At 39.1% G+C, this 20929-nt stretch overlaps 1 protein-coding gene across 1 annotated transcript in view; it reads left to right on the top strand.

The window, feature by feature from the left end:
- The window catches only part of SECISBP2L (SECIS binding protein 2 like), a 29008-nt gene extending 8848 nt beyond the window's left edge, over positions 1 to 20160 (top strand). Inside the window, exons 2-18 of the mRNA XM_050309479.1 lie at positions 1087 to 1265; positions 1802 to 2126; positions 2653 to 2788; positions 3203 to 3432; positions 3519 to 3543; positions 4276 to 4391; positions 6195 to 6326; positions 6802 to 6885; positions 7665 to 7832; positions 7982 to 8123; positions 9774 to 9943; positions 11004 to 11136; positions 12108 to 12270; positions 12976 to 13196; positions 13830 to 13984; positions 14451 to 14670; positions 15654 to 20160. Of these exons, the coding sequence (XP_050165436.1) occupies positions 1087 to 1265; positions 1802 to 2126; positions 2653 to 2788; positions 3203 to 3432; positions 3519 to 3543; positions 4276 to 4391; positions 6195 to 6326; positions 6802 to 6885; positions 7665 to 7832; positions 7982 to 8123; positions 9774 to 9943; positions 11004 to 11136; positions 12108 to 12270; positions 12976 to 13196; positions 13830 to 13984; positions 14451 to 14670; positions 15654 to 16327 (3273 nt within the window). The 3' untranslated portion in view covers positions 16328 to 20160. The remainder of the gene's footprint in view (positions 1 to 1086; positions 1266 to 1801; positions 2127 to 2652; positions 2789 to 3202; positions 3433 to 3518; positions 3544 to 4275; positions 4392 to 6194; positions 6327 to 6801; positions 6886 to 7664; positions 7833 to 7981; positions 8124 to 9773; positions 9944 to 11003; positions 11137 to 12107; positions 12271 to 12975; positions 13197 to 13829; positions 13985 to 14450; positions 14671 to 15653) is intronic.
- Positions 20161 to 20929: the final 769 nt, after the last annotated feature.

Below are 20929 nucleotides of genomic sequence, written 5' to 3'. Positions count from 1 at the left end.
CTTGCCAGGATATTTTCAGAGCTCCCATTTAGCTCATGTGGATGTTTTGCAGGTAGTAGCAAGGATGTGACTGTTCTCATCACATTAAACCTTCAGGCTCTCTTTTTTGTAAAATAAGAGCATGTACTCATTCAGGTTACATGTTCCCTTTGGAATTCTTCCTTAGGCAGATAGAAGGAAAATTGTCCAGAGTCCTTATCTGCTTCAGAAAATCTTCTTTGGATTTGATACTCCATGAGGTAGTAAAGTCAGACAAATAGAATTAAGATGAAATCTTTGTTAAAAAAAATTATTTTCACCTGAATGGAACTTATAGTGGAATATAGAATTGAAGGGTGCTTTGGGTCTGCAGTTGTACCTTATTGAATGGAGTAGTTTTCATTGTTTAAGTACAGGATGCAGCTATACAAAACCAAAAGTGGGCGCAAAACCACTTTAAACTGAGGATACCTTCAGGATTGGGGAGATACTCTTCTTTGAAAGCAGTTTTTAAAACCTATTTCTAAGCAATCTTTAAAGCCTTCTTTATGGCAAACTTTAGTCATAATCTTAAAACATGAAAGTATGTTAAAATTATGCAGATGGAATGTAGAGGGAGTTCTTCTATGATACACCATCTATTTTAGCAGTAAACCTATGGTTTAGTGCTGAAAAGTTTTTTTATAATTGCCTAGGAACACGGTCAACTTTGTAGAGCAGGCCAGGCATTACTACATCTTCCATATGTTGGTTTCATTTCTGAAAGCCTACACAACTGTGCTCCACATACAGTGCTAATTTGATTTCTTTCTGTGCTCAGACTGCTATATCCTCTGCAAGATCTGAACTTCAGTCCCTTTTAAATTAATTAGTGTTTGTATTGCACTTGTAAAGGTTACCACAAATGCTAAATGTTGGTGATCTGTATTACACCCTGCATTGATTGGGAGGGTGCAAGAAGCACTTGCCAACTGTTTTCCACCTCCTGTAGCCTTGTCATCCCTTTGCCTGCTGGTTGTGGTACTGAGTGTACAACTCCATGAATCTAAATTTCCACAAGCAATTTATGCTTGTATTTAATGAAGGCATTGTTTCTATTCTCTTAAGAATGTCAAGCTGTCAGCTGAAGTAGAACCATTTATTCCTCAGAAGAAGGGTCCAGAAACACTAATGATCCCGATGGCGCTTCCCAACGACAGTGGAGGAATTAATGGCATGGAACCAACTCCAATTCCCAGCTACCTGATCACTTGCTATCCTTTTGTACAGGAAAATCAATCCAACAGGTAACAGTGGTTGTGGAAGATGATCTGTTTTTAAGTGAGTTTAAACTTCTGGTAGCCTTGAGAGGAGTCAATGGCTGTGGGCTGTATATTTTTTTTTTTATTCACGATATTTAATTTTCTGACCCTTCATGTGTGAGGATGAAATTTCTGTTTTGGGTCTTTTACTTATTTTCTTCCTTCTGCTTTCCTTTGTTCATATTCTTTGCTGCCCTTTTTTTCTGGTCTACAGAGGTCTGGTACAAATCCCTCCCAAAGTCACGTGCTGTGCTCTTGCATCTTGCAGGGCAGTCAGGGGGTCTGTGCCTGTATCTCTGATGCTGAATGAAACAGGGCTTTGGGTGTCCAACTTGGATCCTGCCATGGCAAAACTGTCTGCAGCTGACTTGGTACTCAGAGTAGCTGTATCCACTTTTCTTCATGTAACTAAAATAGGCTGAGTTTAGGAACTTATTTTTTAAAGAGGTGGTAAAGGTCTGAGTTTTCTTGAAGAGGGGAGGAACTTACTTAGCACTTGTCTTTCCTTTGGTTTTTTACAGACAGTTTCCGCTGTATAACAATGACATCAGATGGCAGCAACCCAGCCCAAATCCTGCAGGACCATACCTTGCTTATCCTATAATATCTGCACAGCCACCTGTTTCTACAGAGTATACTTATTATCAGCTGATGCCAGCACCATGTGCTCAGGTCATGGGTTTCTACCATCCCTTCCCTGCCCCTTATCCTGCCCCCTTTCCAACAGCAAGTGCTGTAAGTACAGTTACTGCGGAATGCTCGGAGCGTCCCAGCCCGGCCGGCCAGGTCTTCCCACTGGCCAGTCAGCGGAGCAGGAGCAGCAACAGGGGACCAACCATACAGAAAGTAAGTCTGCTTTTTAATAGGATAGGTAGAACTGTGTAAAGAAAGTGTCTTTGCACAGGAAGCATCTATCTCATTTGAGCCAGAGCAGGTGTGTCAGTAGTGGAAGAAAAGTAGAGGGAAAGGTGGGCAGAAAAGGCATTATCCAGAGAGCAGAGGAACTGTCTACAGAGCTATTCTGTGGTAAAATACTTTGTGAGTTTATAAAGTGTAAAAGTATGATGTGGGAGACTCCCACTGCCTCTCTGCTAGTGCAGTCTGAGCTTAGAATTACTTCATTGGAGAACACAGAAAGTATACCTGTTCTTTCTTTACCCTTTTTTGGTACTTTCACATCATAATGAACAGTTCATGTAGAAAGTAATGCAAAGAGGTTAATAAATTAAGTTCTTCTATGAATATTTCCCTTCATCTCTTGTCTTCAAACATGTGGCTTCTGTAGAGGGCATTAGGACTTGTAATTGCTTTGTTTGATTACAACTATGAAGTCAAATCATATGACTTTTTTGTGGCTAATATCTTAAAACAGCAACAGCAGTTACAGATGCACATAAAAAATAAACGTCCTCCAGTGAAAAATGTTGCCACTCAGAAGGAGACGAGTTCATCAGGTCCTGAGAACAGATCAAAGATTGTTTTGTTGGTTGATGCATCACAGCAAACAGGTAATTTGTTTCTTAAGTTCTGGGTGTACAGAATAAGTAGAACTACATGTCAGTTGCCATCTTTTCTAAAAGAGGGTGGACCTGGTTTAGACATGGCTTTTAAGAGAAGTCTTTGCAGATCAAAAGGATAATGAAGACAAGATGCTGATGGTTGCAGATACCTACTCAATATGTCACCTTCTAATGTTGTAATGATATGGTACTCCTGCAGAGACTTGGCTGCTTGGTCAGAATCACTCTTCTTGAGGGAGTTGGTTATTATTAACAGTTGGACCTAGACATAATTTCAATTCAATTCTGGTTTAATTTTATTAAAAGACTTTGACCTTTTCAATATGTTTTTATGATGTATAGGTTTTTCATGTCTTTTAACAATTCCTACACAAGTAATTTTATTTTTATTGTTTCCTGAAGACTTTCCTTCAGATATAGCTAATAAATCACTTTCTGAGAGCGCCTCTACAATGCTTTGGAAATCAAAAGGCAGGCGCAGAAGAACCTCTCACCCTGCTGCAGAGTCCTCTAGTGAACAGGGAGCAAGTGAAGCAGACATTGACAGTGACAGTGGCTATTGTAGTCCTAAGCATGGCAATAACCAGGCTGCAGCCATGGCTTCAAGGAACACAGATTCTTGTGCAATGAATGTATGTAAACATAACTGAGTAACTTCACTGTATTTCTACCTGACAGGCTAATAAAAGTTACTAAAATAATTTTTTTTCCTTTTCAGGTTGTAGAACCATCAATAAATGCAAGTAAGTATTGTTTTAACTGGTGAGCTGTTTTAAAGTTTGAATGGGTCACATTTGTATTTTGGCTTTACACCACCTCTGATCTACTTCAGCTTGCTGCTCTAACTGCTCAGATACTTCTGGAAGATGTGTCTTTACTGTGATTTCCAACCACCTTAATAAGACACCTCTTGTTGAAGTGTGTAGCTATCACTAATGCTGATGCAGCTGTCACTGATGGTCTGTCAATAGCTGCCTCCTTTAACAGATCAAAGCATGAGACTCCAGTGGAAGCCATTCAGACAAAGCTGTGCTTCTCTTGTGGTTTATCCTCGAGCTTCCTTACCCTGTTGGGCTGCAGTTCATGCCTGGGTGTAGTAACAGAGCCAAGTACTGATAGTTTTTAGGAGCTTTAGAGAGGTACTGTACCATGAGCCAGTGTTTTGATCAGCCTGGTAGTAGCAGGTAGTGCTGGTGGCTGCTATTTGTGACTGAACTGAAATTGGTGTGAATATGAAGCTGAAATTTCCTTTGATGCTTCCTGACCGTCAGTTGTTGGCAGTTTGAGTGTTCCATGAATGCAATTCTGCCCATGTCTAAAAACAGCTACAGAAGTGAATGTTGTCACAGGAGAATTAGACTTTCTCAGAGAACTGGTTTGTATCAAAGTTGTGTTCCTGCCTCTGGTGGCATGTGTATCATTGATACATTCTGCTGTACTAGTCCAGATTTTCATAGATGGCACTTCTCTTTCAGCTGGTATAAGTTGGACTAATGTAAATTCCCAGGCAACTCAAAAAAAACCTTGGATTGAAAAAACTCAGACCTTTTCTAGAGGTGGAAGGCAAGCTGAGCAAAGAAATAATCCACAGGTATGTTGTCTATGGTTCTAAACTCAAGTCTTTGGGGGGGGTTGAGGTATATGAAAATACAGAATTTGAAAGGAATTATAAAATTTACATACAAATAATGTATAATAAAAACAGTGAATGAAAAGGCTAGAAACTCGAAAAGTGCAGTTCAACATTTCTAACTTCTGTGTTTTCTTGAGCTAGCTCTGTATCACATACATACATACACAGAATTCAACATATTTGGCAGTCTTCTGCCTGTAGCCTGTTCTTTATATGTATCTACCTAGGACAAACGTTGCATATAGAAAGTAACCTGTGAAATCAAGACTATGTGGGTGTAGAAAAGTTAGTTCAGTTTTTGACCCACTCACACTTCAGAAAAAAAATACTTAAACTTTCTAAAGAAAGATTCTGCTGTGGTAGTGAACTAGAATTCTGTGTTCCCACTCCTGTTGTCTTTGAAACTTTCTTTTTTATAATTACATTAGCATACCATATTTTTAGCATTTTTATTATTTCTTAACAATTTAAAATCATTTTATTCTGTGAAACTTCCTTCAAGTGGGACAGGATTTCTGTAATTAGTATGAAAGGAGAAAGAAGGTGGCCTTCCTAATTTTGATAGATTTTATTGGGGCAGGTGGTCCAGAGGGGGACAGAGAAGGCTGGAACATTTGCCTTTGTTAAAACATAGTTTTTGCTAGAATTCATTTATTGCAGACAAGAACTGCCAAGCTTGAAGTGAGAGCTTCATCTCAGATGTGCCTGTATGTGCAGACATACCCTGTTTAGGTTTTTAGAGGAAGCTGTTACATTTCCTTGAATCTTCCCACTTTGTGTCCACAGTTTTATTATATCAAGAAGGCTGTGGATGCTTTTATCTGGCAGTGTAGCACTTCTCAATCTTTTTATAACCTGTGGTTAAATCAGAGGCTTTAGAAGCCCCTGTTGTTAGTTTGGGGCATTGGCAGAATAGGAAGAACCAGACTTGCTTTCATCCAGTCACAGTTTAGACTCTAAATCTGGCAGTTATTGTAGATACTTAAAAACAAAGCTGGCACAAAGAGTTTTAAATGAGGCTACCCCAGCCAAATTCACTGTACCTCAAGGCAGAATTGTCCTAGAAACTATTTTCCTTTGAAACTAAATTGTTACCAGGTCTGCAGGAAATTTTCTTGCAAAATACGTAAGTTTAAATGTGAAATTCAAGTCATGCATTGGTTTCAGCCAACCAGTCTTGCACGTGGCTTTCCACCAACCTGTCACTTAATGAACAGAGGAGTGTTTATACCACTGTACTGATGTCTCTGGTCCTTAGAGAGCTGTGTGCATGTGCAGTGTCATAGATAACATGTTGAAAAGGCAATTACTGTATGCAGAATAATTATGTAGTGGGACTGACTGATTGTGTTTACAGCCAGTTCCTCAGCATTCATTTCTGTTAAATAGTCACCAGCAATTCATGGGTTTCTTCATGTTGAGCCAAAAGAAGCCTTTTTTTTTTTTTTTTAGTTAAAAATTTAGAGATGAAAACAGATACTGGTTTGGGCTTGAGGGGGAGGAATAATCTGATACTATCTGTAGAATGTTTGTACAGGTTTACAAAAAATAACCAACTAAAAAAACAAAAAACAAACCAGAAAACCTCCACCAAAAAAAAAATCAAAACACCAAAGCACAGCGTAGCAAATATAATTCCTTAAAAACTGTACCTAGTTGCTGACTGCAGACACGAGAGAGCTTTCGTGAGAGCTTTTTGTGGCACGCACACATCTTGAAAAATTGAAATTGCAAAATGCTGATGGTGTGTGTTACTTTCAGTCTGGTTTCAGATGCAGAGAGCACAGCACGTCTTCAGAAAGGAGGCAGAGTTTGCAGAAACGCCACGAGAAACCTCTCGCTCCGAGCCAGCCGGGCAGGGCAGAGCAGAGCCCTGAGCCTCTGTACTTCGAGGTACTGTTGGAGAGCTGGGTGCAGAATAAGTGATGTTCTCAAGGGGAAGCTGCAAAACATCTGGCTCCAAGAGGTGCACAGTGAAGTGCACTGATTTTAGATGATCCTTTCGTCATGTACAGACAGACTTGTGTTCGGGTGTTGGGGGAAGTGTAAGAATTTAGAACTATCTGTGATTGACAGATTAGATAAGCAGCTTTTGACTATCTTTTGTGTTCACTTGTGAATAAAAATTAGTGTTCTGGTTTATCCTTCCCTAAGTGGTAATTGGATTTTTTTCATATTAAAAACTTACTAATGGTTACTTTTGAAAAATGTTATTTGGACACAGAAATGCTTTGTTAATTTTTCATAGTTTTCTGCTTGTGTCACTTTAAAGCCCTTCTAACTTGTGGGACTTTGGAATTCAGTTCATTTTTCTACTCAGGTGACTTTTGGTTCCATTTTTTTTATTCTTAATTTCTGTATTGTTTAGGATGAAGACGAATTTCCAGAGCTAAATAGTGACAATGGCAGCAGCAAAAGTAGTAACATCCAGCAAAAGATTTCACCCAAAGTAGTAAGCAATTATTTTGTTTTGCAAGGCATTTTTTTAATAAATCTGCTACAATACTTTTAATGCAGTAATTGTGATAATTTTGGGGGACTGGGGGGATTTGGGGTATTTGCGTTACCAGCCTTGAATACTAAAGATATGCCAGTTAAAATAAGTGGTGCAGGGAAAATGTCTTAAAAAAAGAACTGCTAGATTTTTGTCTGAGATCACAGACTTAGATCACAGAGTATCCCAAGTTGGAAGCCACTGCTACATCCTGATGCTTTGATAGATTTTTCTTAAAATCGTTAAATTTGCAAATATGTAGTAACTTGGTGTCAATTTTTCAAAATAACTAGAGATTGTATAGTTTATTTCCATTTCAAAATAAACTACATCTGCTTTAAGGCTGGGGAAGCAGTTGTTGGGAAGATACTTTTTTAGTATGTGATCTACCTAAATATTTGCTTACAGAATTGTGCCTACAGCCTGCTTAATCTGCTTGGCTGCTTTCCAGGAAAGCCAAGTCCTACGTGAAAGCTTCGGGGGGAGGGGGAATTCTTTATTTAGCCATCAGAGTGGAAAACCTTCTGAAGCTGTAATTGGAGCCAAGTATAATAGTTTTCCAATACAAAAATGAAATATAAAGAAGTTTCTAGTTTTATTAACTTACTGTCTTGTCTAGGATGTCATCCTGGTAATGAAAGCCTTGGATGACTTGTTTTCTGGAGCGCTTCATATCCTGTGGCCTCGAGAGAAAGGCCTTTAACTGTGGTTTGTTTGCACTGTGTTTAAAATTCTAGCTGGATGACTTACCAGAGAATTCTCCCATCAATATAGTCCAAACTCCAATCCCCATTACAACCTCTGTACCAAAGCGGGCAAAAAGCCAGAAGAAGAAGGCCTTGGCAGCAGCACTTGCAACAGCTCAGGAGTATTCAGAGATAAGCATGGAACAGAAAAAGCTCCAGGTGTGTAGCACCCTGACCCCCAGCAGTTGGGAAAGAGGAGTATCAGTCACCTGGTGCTCCTCTTCTTCCCCAGTAGCAGTGATCTCTTTGTAAGGATGTTGCAGGCGCGATTTCTCTGTGTTTATTGGCACGTGATGTTCCTGTTGTAGGAGGCTTTATCAAAAGCAGCTGGAAAGAAGAGCAAGACCCCTGTTCAGTTGGATTTGGGTGACATGTTGGCAGCTCTTGAAAAGCAGCAGCAAGCAATGAAAGCTCGTCAGATCACCAACACCAGGCCCCTCTCATACACAGGTATCTCTCATCTGCTTGACCATTGCTACGTGCATTTTTGTCAGTACAAATTTGATTGACCTGGGCATCTTAAATGTTGGGGGGTTTTCTGTCAAGGTTTAGTTTTTGAATATAAGCATGATAAAAACCTGGAAAGTGGAGGGATTTTTACTGCATTTCTCAATAAATTCACCTTCCTATGTTATCTTCCTCTGAGCTGTAGTAGGCAATGGGGAAAGGCCACATAGAACACACTAAATGTCTCTTAAAACATCTGCTATTCAGAACTCAGGATTCATGCCTTGAGGGTAAGTCAGTGCTAAAATAAATATGTGAAAAGAACTGTTTTAGGTCAAACTAAATGTCTACTAAAGATATTGAAGTATTCTTTGAAAGCAGCTTAGAAGTATCTGTGACTATGATACAGAGGGATATCTCTCTAGGATATTCTTCCCATCCCTGCTGATTACAGTTCTTGACCTCCTGACCCAAGGCTTTCTCAGGCTAAATTTCTTTCTGAAACTGTCCATCGTTTCTGTCACATGGTTCTACCATCCATAATATCCAATGGCAGTGAATTCTAACCTTACTACATCTTGTGTGGAGAAGCTCCTCTTTCTGCTCTGGGTTTTTTTTGGTGTGGGGTTCAGTGTTGGTATTTTTTGTACTCCAGCTCATAACTTTATTAGCTTTCCTAGCCTTTGTATTACAAAGACCGAGCAGTTACTCTCTGTTTTCCTCCTCTGTGATTCTTAGATGTTTGTCATCTCTGTTCTAGTCTGAAGAGTCCTGGTTTATTTAATTTAATTGTGGAAGCATCACTTCTGAGAACCCACATTCCTTTCTCTGTACTTTTCTGTAGTTCTGCTTTATCCTTTTAAAAATAAGGAAGATCAGACATACACAGAATATTAAGTTACAGTTCAAATATACACAATGGCTTGACTATGTTTTTCTATATCCTCATCAATGAAACATTAAATCAGCTTTTTTTAATGCTTACTGACAAATACAGAATTGACTCTTTTGCAGTTATCTGTTATGACCCACCAGTCTCATTCCTGAGCACTTGTACGTAGCCTGGAGTCCATCGTTATGCACATAGTTACCATGTTCCATCTGGTGTGTTGCTTCATTTACCTGCTTGAGTTTCAGCAGTGTTCAAACATTCATTCAAGTTGGCAAGGTTATATCAAACAAAGCTCAGCAAAGAACTGTTGCCATTTCCTTTGGAGACAGCCCTTGTTTTATTCTCTTTCTGGCAGAATATACACTTAACTACATGCTGCACTCCCTCATCTGTTTGGTCCTGTCAACTATTCAAGTCTTCAACAACTAAAAATCAGTGTTTGGATAAATATTTGCAATTTATCTTATCATAATCATCTAACCAATAAAGCTACATGTAGTCATTTGAGAGAGATTCCTTACTGTGTATTAAAATAATTCCTGGAATCCATAGCTTCCTAAAACATGAGGCTAAGTTGAAGAAATCTTAAAACCATCTGGAAGCCACAATATCTGATGATGTAATTTTCCTGTCATTATGAACTGCTTTTTTTCCAAGGAAGGAAAATGTACTTAGAGAATTCATCAGTGGAAATTCTGAAAACAGTGTTGAAATAAAGCTGACATGTCTTTTGGTGAAACTAATATCTATCTTGTATTTAGTTGGCAGTGCTGCTCCCTTTCATACCAAAGAATCTGCCAACAGAAAGTCCTTAACAAAGGGACAGCCATCTATGGGTTGCCTTAATCCTTTGGATTCGACTGCCCCAAAAGTGAAAAGAGGAAAAGAGAGAGAGATTGCAAAACTGAAACGTCCTACAGCACTTAAAAAGGTAAATGTCTTGGTCTTGGAGTGTTTTGACCCACAGTCACATCTCAAAAATAAAAGCTGATATTTTCGTAGTTGAGAACTGATTCCCATGAGTGTAGGGAAAAGGAGTAGTGAGCTTCTGCCTCTAGTTCCTGATAAACTGATGTCCTGTGCTTTGGATCTAGGCATGCAACATAACTTTTAGACCTCCATAATTAGTTGAAGGTGATACAAATCCATCTCAATGCAGGATTTTTTTTTTAACTATAAGCACTAGTACACGTGGGAAAACTTTGTTGTTTTCGTGTTGCTGATGCTTAGTCTGTAGTGCAGTGTAGTATGCTAACTTAAATTTTTCCTACTCCTTGTTATGGAGGTGAGTATAGCACTTGAAGTAAACCCACAATTTTTAATTGAGTAAATATAGAAATAACTGCTTGAATATATCTAGATACATGCACTCATAAAGCAGAGATGTACACAAGGAATAGAGTATGTATAGAAATCAGACAGTAAAATACAAAAAAGGGAGTCCTAAAAATGCAAGTGTGAAAGCCTTTTTCTGACTTGCCCATGATCTGAGTTAGAGGAATTCACACCTCTCTATTAAGAAAAGTTTTCTAAACTCTTTGTGGTCAATGCCTTTGTTGCTGTTAAACATCATAGTAATATCAGTATATCCATGGCTACTTAGCTGTAGAAAGGATTCTCCTTGAGAGAATCTTCACAAAGGTGACGAGTGTGGTTGCACAGGGTATCTCTTCTTCACAGGAATGGGGATGAGGAATTGTTAATAAGTGAGTATCATGTATCAGAAAGAAGCTGTGACAGTACTTTCAACAGTTCAAGTATTATTTATGTAGAAGTGTGTCAGTGTTAAGTGTACCATCTGTAAAATGCAGTGAAATACTCTTTGTGATCCAAGATGAAACTGGAATGATTTCAGGGGGTTCTGTCCTGGCATGACTAAGAAGGTTTAAAACAACTCACTCAACTTTGTGTCATGTTCGGTCAAATGGCCACTTTCTTTGCCTGTATCTGTATAATTTTCAGATGCTGATGCCTGTTGGGTTTGTTCCTAGATTATTTTGAAAGAGAGGGAAGAGAAGAAGGGCCGTTTATCAGCTGACCACAACCTTTTGGGTTCTGATGAACAGAAAGAGACTCATATAAACCTGACTGCTGATCAGTCCCAGGAGCTGGCCTCTCAAGAAGGTTGGTCTCTCTTTATCTCTGGACTCCCCTTGCTCCCCACCCCCCCAGTTGTACTAATCTGCTCATTTTCATATTTTGCCTTTCTCTTTTATGCCACAGAGTTTATCACGTTATCTTTTTAACTTTTTTTTTAACTTTATGAAATACTAACAATCTTCTAAACTGCCTTGTCTGTCCCTCAGTTGTGGAAGGCTTAGTACAGTGTGGGTTCTCAGTACATAATCTCCATACAGCCTTTTAATGAACTTCCCAAACACGTCAGTTTATAACATTTTTGCTAAGTGAGCAAAATGTGACCTGTTGTCAGCCATGCCATGTTATCATGGTGCTTTCTAGTGATGAGCATACTGAAAGTCTTCCAGATCTAGAAGCTGCAAACTGTAAATAAGATTTTCCAGTTTGTTGAACAGGTTGTCAGTCAGCTGTGATGTCTGGACTGTCCATTTGCAGCAGCAGCTCTAAACAACTGAGAAACTCCAAAGAGTTTTCCATGTCTTCTAAAACACATTTTGGGGTGGTGGGGGAAGGAAGAGTCTGTCAGGATTCCAGATGTACTGTTTCATAACTTTGCTTCTGAATGACCTGCCTGGCGTCACCTGGCTGAAGTGGGAATATCCTAAATGTTATAGGAATAAGTTAGTTGAATATTCGATAAGTAGTAAAGAATTACTAGAAGGAGTTTTGTAGAACTTAGACAGGTTTTTCCTTCTGTTTAATTAATTTCTCAAACTAAGATTGATATTCTTTTAATGAATATTCAGATATTACTTATTTACCCAATCCATACTGAGTGATGGGTGTGTGCTTGTTTTGTTTTCCCCCTCTCAGCTACCCCTCTGGGGAAGAAGGTTTAGAGTTTTCAAAATGTAATTTGGACAAAGTAAGGGAGTGATACACAGGAACTGTGATTCTGTTCCTTTCACATTAAAAAATGCATTTGCTCTTTATAATGTTTCAAAATTGCCTTTCAGAAACCGGACTGAGTATGCCCAGTGATACTTCCCTGTCTCCAGCAAGTCAGAATTCTCCATACTGCATGACCCCAGTGTCCCAGGGGTCTCCTGCTAGTTCTGGAATAGGCAGTCCAATGGCATCTTCTGCAATAACCAAGATTCACAGCAAGAGATTCAGAGAGTAAGAGTTTTGCATTATTAATATAAATTCAGGGCTTGCACTTGAGTCACCCTTGTTTAAGTGTGGATAGACTTAGTAGACTTAAGAGCTTAATGAACATAAGCTTCCCTTTTAGAAATAGAAGGTTCTGCAAGCATTTTCTTTTTTTTTTCCCTCTAAGTGATTGCTTATGTATGTTTATATACAAATGTGTATATATATGTACACATGTTCAATTTAGATCTTTTGGTTTCCACAGCAAATAAGCAAGGTGGGAGTATTCTCTAAAAAATGTTTTCTTAAAATGTATGCTTTGGATGGGAAAGGAAGGAATACTTAGGAATGCTGAAAATACTGTAGTAGTCACTCTTAATGTATTATGGCTTTATTATTAATATATCCTTATAAAGTATAAATTAAGGAAAAGAATAGTGCCTTGGGGTGCTTACTGGAGTATATGTTTGTGGTTTTTATATTATTTTAAATTGGCTTCTTGAGGTAAAGGATATTACTACAAATACAAAAGTTTTCAGGATGTATTTTTAACTTACAGTTTGCAGCTTGATTTCTAAATACTTTTAATGACTTCAAGAAAATCTTAATAACTGTTCTGAGGAAGCAAAATTATTTTATTTGAAAAAAGGTTTTGCACCAGTGTTGGCTATGTGCTGTGCTACTCTTTGTGCATTAGCTATGCTGACGTGTGACTGCTTTTGGCATTGACAGATACTGTAACCAAGTTCTAAGTAAAGAAATAGATGAGTGTGTGACTCTCCTACTGCAAGAGCTTGTCAGCTTCCAGGAACGGATTTACCAGAAGGATCCCATGAGAGCTAAAGCACGGAGAAGACTCGTTATGGGGTTGCGTGAGGTTACTAAGCACATGAAACTGAACAAGATCAAATGTGTCATCATATCTCCCAACTGCGAAAAAATTCAGTCCAAAGGTATAAATGATTACCCAGAGCTGCACTGCAACTGTTTGCAGTTTGCTTGTACTGATTAGGAGTGTTAATTAGCAAGGTTAGAAGATTTGTTGCTATGTGTGGTGTAACTCTTCCGGACTCCAGTTGTGTAACTGCCATTCTACATTCATTCTGATCTATTCTGTTCTGGAAAACACTTGTTCATGTGGGGTGAAAAGCTTAAAGAAAAACAGAGGCTGTAGAACAGACACACTGTGTGTGACACTTCATTCAGTCTTGGGCACACCTGGAGTGCCGAGCTCTGGATGCTGAAGTGGAATGTGAATTGGTTGGTGAGCCAACCAACACATCTTGCCACAACCAGAAATGTGAACAGAGGTTTCCTGAGACAGGAGAATAGCAATGATCTCCTCAAGAAAAGACCTGTGACATTCTGGTTTAATTTGTGTGCAAGACTAGTAGAGAGTACAGAACATCACCTTTGTCTGTAGTCACTGTACTGGAAATGTACCGTGTTATCCTCTGGGCACAGGAGCTGCTGATGTGTGCGTTGAAGTTTTACTGACTAATTACAACTGAAGTGGGTTAGAGGGTTCTCGCACCACAGGATGACTTTAACTGACTAGGTATCTATTTAAAATTGGTTTCTTCAAGGTGGACTAGACGAGGCTTTGTATAATGTGATAGCCATGGCCCGGGAGCAGGAGATCCCGTTTGTCTTTGCCCTCGGCCGCAAAGCCCTCGGCCGTTGTGTGAACAAGCTGGTGCCTGTCAGCGTTGTGGGCATCTTCAACTACTCAGGTGCTGAGGTGAGCAACTCCAATCACATAAATGGCTGGAGTAAATAATCATGTTCCTTGTAGTAAAGAATTGGAGCACATCTAAATATAATATTGATATAGTATATTGATGACCTCATTAGGGTGAATTTGTCTTTGAAATTCAGGTTTTTTAGTACTGAAAGACTGTGCTTTCAGTCACAACACCTCTGTAGCTTTCAAATAGACTTAAATGTCATCTGAAGTTCTCTGGAAGGTCTCAGATACTGTTTCTTTTGCCATCTTAAAGTATGTCCATCTTGTCAAAGTTGAGGGAACATAGAGTGGTGGTTTTATTATTTAATACAGAGGAAAACTAATTTTTAGTTGAAGTTCAGGTATTTGGTGTTAATAATCTTGTGGCTCACTATGTGGTATACCTTTGACTAAAAAGAGTAATTTAAAGTGAAAATTATTAGTAAGATCTACTAAAGCTAAAAAGTGCCTTTGTTCCTAGGACCTGTTTAATAAGCTGGTATCCCTGACTGAGGAGGCCAGGAAAGCCTACAGAGACATGGTGGCTGCAATGGAACAGGAACAGGCAGAAGAAGCCCTGAAGAACGTCAAGAAGGCACCACATCACATGGGTCACTCTCGTAACCCCTCTGCAGCAAGTGCTATCTCATTCTGCAGTGTTATTTCTGAACCCATATCTGAGGTGAATGAGAAGGAATATGGTAAGTCTGTTAAAGCTTCCCTTTGTAGCTCGAAGGTGGAGTTTTCCAAATGCCGTTTACTGTGAAATGTAGCGGAAAATGCAATAATTCCTACTAATTTACAGTATTATACAATTTTCAGGGATAAGAGAAAATTGGTTAGTTTTCAGTTAGCTTCATAAGTAATGTTTTTCTCTGAACTATACAGAAAACTTTAATTTCTAATCCTCAGAAGTGTTGTAGCCATCTAACTCATCAGTGGAGGTGCCTTCTCCAGTTTCATTGAACAGTTATAAAACTGGTACCAAACACAGAATTGATTATATGATTGAGGAAGAACTAATGACAGAGTAGAAACAAATTTTTGAGGTCTCTGAAAACAGGACATGTAGCTTAAATTTTTAAGCTTGAGATGGTGGTGAGTGTTTCTAGTGTGAGCAAAAGGCATGTTCATTGATTGGTTGCTTAAGCCCAAGTTACAGGGAAAATAAAAGGAAGAAGACTTGTTTAAATTCAAAGTCAAAAGACTACTCTTTTTTAGTCTGAGAGTAAATTAAAGAGACTACTATCTTCTTAGTGAATTCTTTTATGGTATCTTAAATTCATTTCAGGTGTTGAACATTTTTTAAGTAATCCTTAAATGGATGACTTAATATGGTGGCAATTTTCTGCTTTTAATTTATGCTTGAGAGTAACCTCTTTGGCTACACTCACTGTTACATTTGGAGCTTCCACAGTTTTCACAGGAAACTGAGTGGCACAAATTTTCAACTTTGTAATGTCTGGTTTAGGGTACTGTAAAAACCCAAAATTATTCACAGCCCTTTCTATTGTGTCTTCTTTTACTTCCTTTCTATGTTTTCTGGTAGAAATTTTTTTAGCAAGCATAGAATAATATTAAAATTATTACCTCCCACTGCTGTTTAAACTATGGAATGCTCAGGAAATATTTTTAAATACAAGGAATTAATGTTTCCTACTTAAACTTCTTTCAAAACTTTTAGAAACTAACTGGAGAAATATGGTGGAAACATCTGATGGGTTAGAGACCTCTGAAAATGAGAGAGAATCCTCAGGCAAGACTGCAGCACCAGAAAAAGCTGGTAATGGCCAAATGGAGAAAGCCACTCTAAATAAACAACCACCTCTGGCTGCAACTGGCACTACCTCAGCAACAAACCATGGAAAATCCACACCAGGTGACAAAGATGAGGTAAAACCAGATGACAATCTGGAATGGGCCTCACAGCAGAGCACGGAAACGGGATCACTGGATGGCAGCTGCCGGGATCTCCTGAATTCCTCCATGACTAGTACCACCAGTACCCTCGTACCGGGAATGCTGGAAGAGGAGGAGGAGGAAGAAGATGAGGATGATGAGGATTATGCCCATGAACCAATTTCTGTAGAGGTTCAGCTCAACAGCAGAATTGAATCTTGGGTTTCAGAGACCCAGAGAACTATGGAGACGCTTCAGCTGGGGAAGACCCTGAGTGGTGCTGAAGAAGACAATGGAGAACAAAGTGAAGAGGAAGAAATAGAGACTTCTGAGCAGGCTGATCCCGGCACTGATGGGGAGGAATGGACAAATGATAAGCACGCAAGTAACACTCAACATAAACCCACCATCTGCAGTTCTTTGAACAAAGAACACACAGATTCCATCTACATGCCGTAAAAATAAGCAGGAACTCAGGAACTTTTTAGAAGTTACATTAAAACTAACTGTTGTAAAGGTTGCAGCCATTATTTCATATGCTTCATCTCAACATTTTGCACTGTTAAAACATTTAATACGTGTATTTAATTCACAATATTTTTGTAGCTGTCTGTTGCTTGTTTGGTTTAAAAACTAGCTTAGCTCTTAATCAGTATCAATTTCCAAGATTAGAAGCTGTGTGGAAAACTTGTAAGTATTCATTTGATCTTTTTTAAAAGAAAACATCTTTTAACTGACCACTTTTAAGCAAAATTCTTTGTTTAGCTTGTTTTCAAAGAGATATGGTACATTAACACTGACAAATTACCAACAAGTCACATTGGTGATGTGGTGTTAGTACCAGGCCTGTCAGTGTACTTGGCTATGAGTTTCTGGTCCTATCTAGAAATACAATTTTGATTCTCTTTCAAGAAAAGCTAGAAAAAGCCATTTGCAGTCCTAATGAGAATTAAATAGTAGAGAAATTGTGTGTGATTCTTCTGCTAAGATAGATGCAGCTTTTTAGTTGATCTTGGTGAATGCATCGTTAAAAAGATGCTGATGGCTGAGATGGCTACAATAAGCTATAACAACTTTGATTCCAGAAAAAACTAAACCAGAGGGATATAATTAATGTTTTGCAGTTTTTTTACAAGGTGGAAATACTGCATTAAAAAAAAAAACAGGAAAGCAAACAACAATTCCCCATTCTCTCAGCAGTTGCTGTCTGCCAAACCACACGAAGTGACTCATTAACCATAATCCCTATCCAGGGCTTTTAGTAAACTGATGACTTCCTCTCTCTCTCCTGTCACTTACCTCAGGAATGCTGTTTTGCATATTGTATTCTGCATAACATTGCAAAAAAGCAAGAATAATCCTTTTAACTGCAAGTGTGAATGATGTGGTGGCTCGGGATATCTGCGTTCACCTGCACGCCGTGACCCTGGCCAGGCTGTATCTTAACAATTCTTACTGAAAGTGTGGCCTCTGTCCGTTCTTGCAGTTGTAGCAGCTTTAGGAGTTGATCTCTGGAGCAGAAAAGGAAGTAGTTACTCTAGGAAAGGAGGAAGTGCCCTGTAGTATGGGGAGGTATTTCAGTGGTTTAGGGTAAGAGACAAAAATGTGCCCTCCCTGAAACATACCTGTTGCTAGAGAATTGGTCTGTGTTTTGTTCCAAATGCTGAAGGGAAATGCATTAACTGATGATGAGTTCATTTCAGATTGAGGATGGAGCGTGTCTAAACCTTGCATGTCCAGGAGTCTGTTTTCCATCTTTGTCTGGTTTTGGCAAGGGATGTTCTGAAAGTGAAACTGCCAACAGCGGGAGCTTCACTGCGAGAGCAGCCAGGGAGTTACTCACATGAACGACACTGTCTTAGCAAACATGTTTCTTTTAATTCCACTTCATTTTTCTTGATCACTCGTATGAAAATGCACGAAAGGCCTCTGGGTAGGCTGAAAACCACAGGAAATGGATATCTGAGTTAGGTGTTTAGTCCTCACTTAGGAATATGGGACCAACGTTCATAGCACTAGTGATGCTGGCGTTTAAAGTTGCACTGGGAAAATGAGACTCCAGGTTTAGAAGTCATCTAGCCCTGGGGTTTTGGATGAGAATAATAGAAACTGTGTATTATGTAAATAATGCTTTGATAGCTCTAGGCATAGCAAATGCTATGTAGATAAGCAGTGTAGAGCTGCTAGGACAACTGGCTGTTCTGTCACGTTCTTAGTTCCTAAATGTAATCTCCCTAGATGTTAAACGGGCGTTTCATAGGAAAACAAAGACTAAGGAATGATGCCTCTTGAATGTTAAACCTTTTACTGTCTGTATGACAGACTTCTACTGTCTGTAAGTTTTTAAGAGTTTCTGCTTTAGGACATGACAGGTGTTTGAACTGCTGACAAGCAAAACTCGCCCTTGGAGGTGTAAGCACAGCCCGGCACGGGGGAGATCAGTGCATACACTGAGGGCAGAACTTCGCCACAACATCAGAAAACAAAGGTGTTTGTAGTTTCTCCGTTTGCTTTCTCAGTGCCAGTGATTCAAATAACTTTTGATCTTGAAGTATTAACATCAAAGGCGCATCTTTTTATATGTCTTTTCTGAACTTGGACTGTCATTTTAAAGTTTTCTGACATTTATATCAAAGAAGTCTTGTAATATTGAGCCCGCTATTTAACTGCAATTTTGCTACAGGTTTAATAGAGTTCTCGAAGGTGATACAGCACTTATAATATCTCTCAATTTGCCAGCAAATAAGGAACCAGTCTCTCTTTAAAATGTGGCAGATCACCCTTAGGGGAGCAAACTGAAACTAAGTAAAGGAAACTGGGTTTAGTGCTTCCTTTTTGATAAGCTAGGAATGAGCAATAACTGAGAATGAAATTGCAATTCCTTTGGGAGTGATCCATTTGCATCTGAAATTAGGGAAGTTCCTTGCCACTTGAAGCACTTGAGGAGAGTATCTCACTGTGGTAATTTTGATTCTATTATCAACAGAATTTAAAAAGAAAGCGTACAAATGTTTTGCAATACCAAGATTTTTTTTAAAAGTAGCTGAATTTCTATTTCAGTATAAAAGTGTGCAGTTTATACAGTTGTTACTGTCCCCATGAGAAGATGTTTCTGTAGTTATAGGTGTATAGATATTTTTGTTGTGAAAATGATTATTCGGGAAACAAATCTACTTTTCTTAAGGCATTGTTTATAGATTTCACCACTTTATCTGGTAAAATAAAAAAAGGTATCTGTGGTAGGGGTAGGGATCTTTAAAACTGATAGAGGTGGCTATGTATACAACCTATTTATATAAATACTCTTAAGTATCTCTGTCAATAATAAAACATCAATTTCAAGTACGTAAAAGGGAAAAATTCTAAAGAACTTCTGTCCTTAGTTGGACCAAGTAGCAGCGTCTTAGTAAGGTTAAGGCCCTGATCCTTCTAACACATGCTTCAGAGTGTTAGTGCCACTGGCTTGAACTGTGGCCTGGTTAGCTGCTTAAGTTGTGTGCAGGTTGTTGTAGGATTGGAACTAAACGGTGACAGAGGGTATTGACCTGTGTGTTAAAAATCCATTATAGAAAATGTTCAATACTGCACTTGTTGGTGTTCTTCTGGTGAAGATGGGAGGTGTCTTTATGCTCATTTGGGTGGGTGGGAGCTTACACAGTGTGGGTCTGTCGAGTTCTTTAACGCAAAGTTAAATTTTAATAATGTTACTTTAAATATGTATGTAAAAAAAGTATTATTGTTTGAAAAGCTGCTGTTTGCTGAAACTGTCATTAAGTATTTCCTGTGAAGTTGTGCCAACTAATGAAACTATTGAGTTGATTTCAATGTCAGCCATTTAAAAATTAGTCATGGCAATCTAACAGAACAAAACCCAGCAAAAGCAAGCCATAGAAACCAGGGCTGGGGGGGTTTCTACTCCCCCTGCCACACACAGAGTGTCTGACCCAAAACTTCCTCGCCAGTGAATGGTAATGCTGAAAATAGAAACCCAGTTGGCACAGCCCACCTTCTAAATGTTCATAATAGTTCATATAATTTCCTTTTTAAATAGATTGTAATAAGAAAAGCTGTTTAATCTTAATGTCTTAAAATTTGTAGTAATATTTAGGTTAAAGCAGTAGAAAAATCATTATAAAATACAATATGAAGGGTTTTGTTCCATTTCTCTTTTGCTGTATGAAGGATAACTGTTCTGTCTACCGTACTTTTTGGAGTAATAACAGCTTTTTTGCACTATGTAAATACTAGTGGGGGATCCTTCCATAACTAATAAAAATGATTGTAGAAATTTATGGCTTTATTACTGTGATGTTTGTTCGTGGCTTCTCCATCCCGAGGTGGTTTGGAAGGGCTGCCCTGGCGCTGCGGGTGCTGGGAAGGGTCCGTGTCGCTCTGTCTGTGGCCACAGGGTGGAGGAGCCGTGCGGTGGCTCCACCTCTGGCTGTGGCACCTCCAGTCACCGACAGGGAACGGGCACTGGGAGAGGGGCTGAAGCAAAAAGCAGGATTAGCAGAGGATTTTCCACAGGGATCCCAGGTTCCTCCTGGCACACACGGTCTCAGTGATGACTAGAAAAATATTATATAGAAAAACCTCCCCTTCTTCAGAGACCACGGCAGTGAACCAGGTCCAGAATATTGACTTGGAAGTAACATTTTACTTAAGAGGAAATGAGCAAGAGTAAGCACAGGTCCCTCCACCAGCTGGGGTCTCTCAAATGCTCCTACTGGATGGGAATTTCTGGTGACCTGCCCTTGCTGTTGGAGTGGTGCATGAAGTCACCCCTGGAAAATAACACCAAGTTCTCAGCACGCTGTCTCCTCTAGTAACTGCTCAGGCTTCTGTGGCTCTGGTAACAGTGTCATTAAATGGTTTTGCAACTCCCACGGGTGAAAATATTTGTAGCAATTCAGAAAGGATACATCTTCATCCTGTAATTCTGAGTTTTCTATTTATGTGCCTTAACTTCATGTTTCAGTTCTGTTATTGCACTTGTCTTCTGGTGAAAGTGCTTGTTATTAACCTCACTTTTTAGGTGCTGTGACTTACTGTGAGAATTAC

This window comes from Myiozetetes cayanensis, unplaced genomic scaffold (genome assembly GCF_022539395.1).
Source record: "Myiozetetes cayanensis isolate MyiCay16 unplaced genomic scaffold, myiCay2020 scf14, whole genome shotgun sequence".
Taxonomy (NCBI): Eukaryota; Metazoa; Chordata; class Aves; order Passeriformes; family Tyrannidae; genus Myiozetetes; species Myiozetetes cayanensis.
This window is presented reverse-complemented; position numbering and strand designations above follow the sequence as displayed.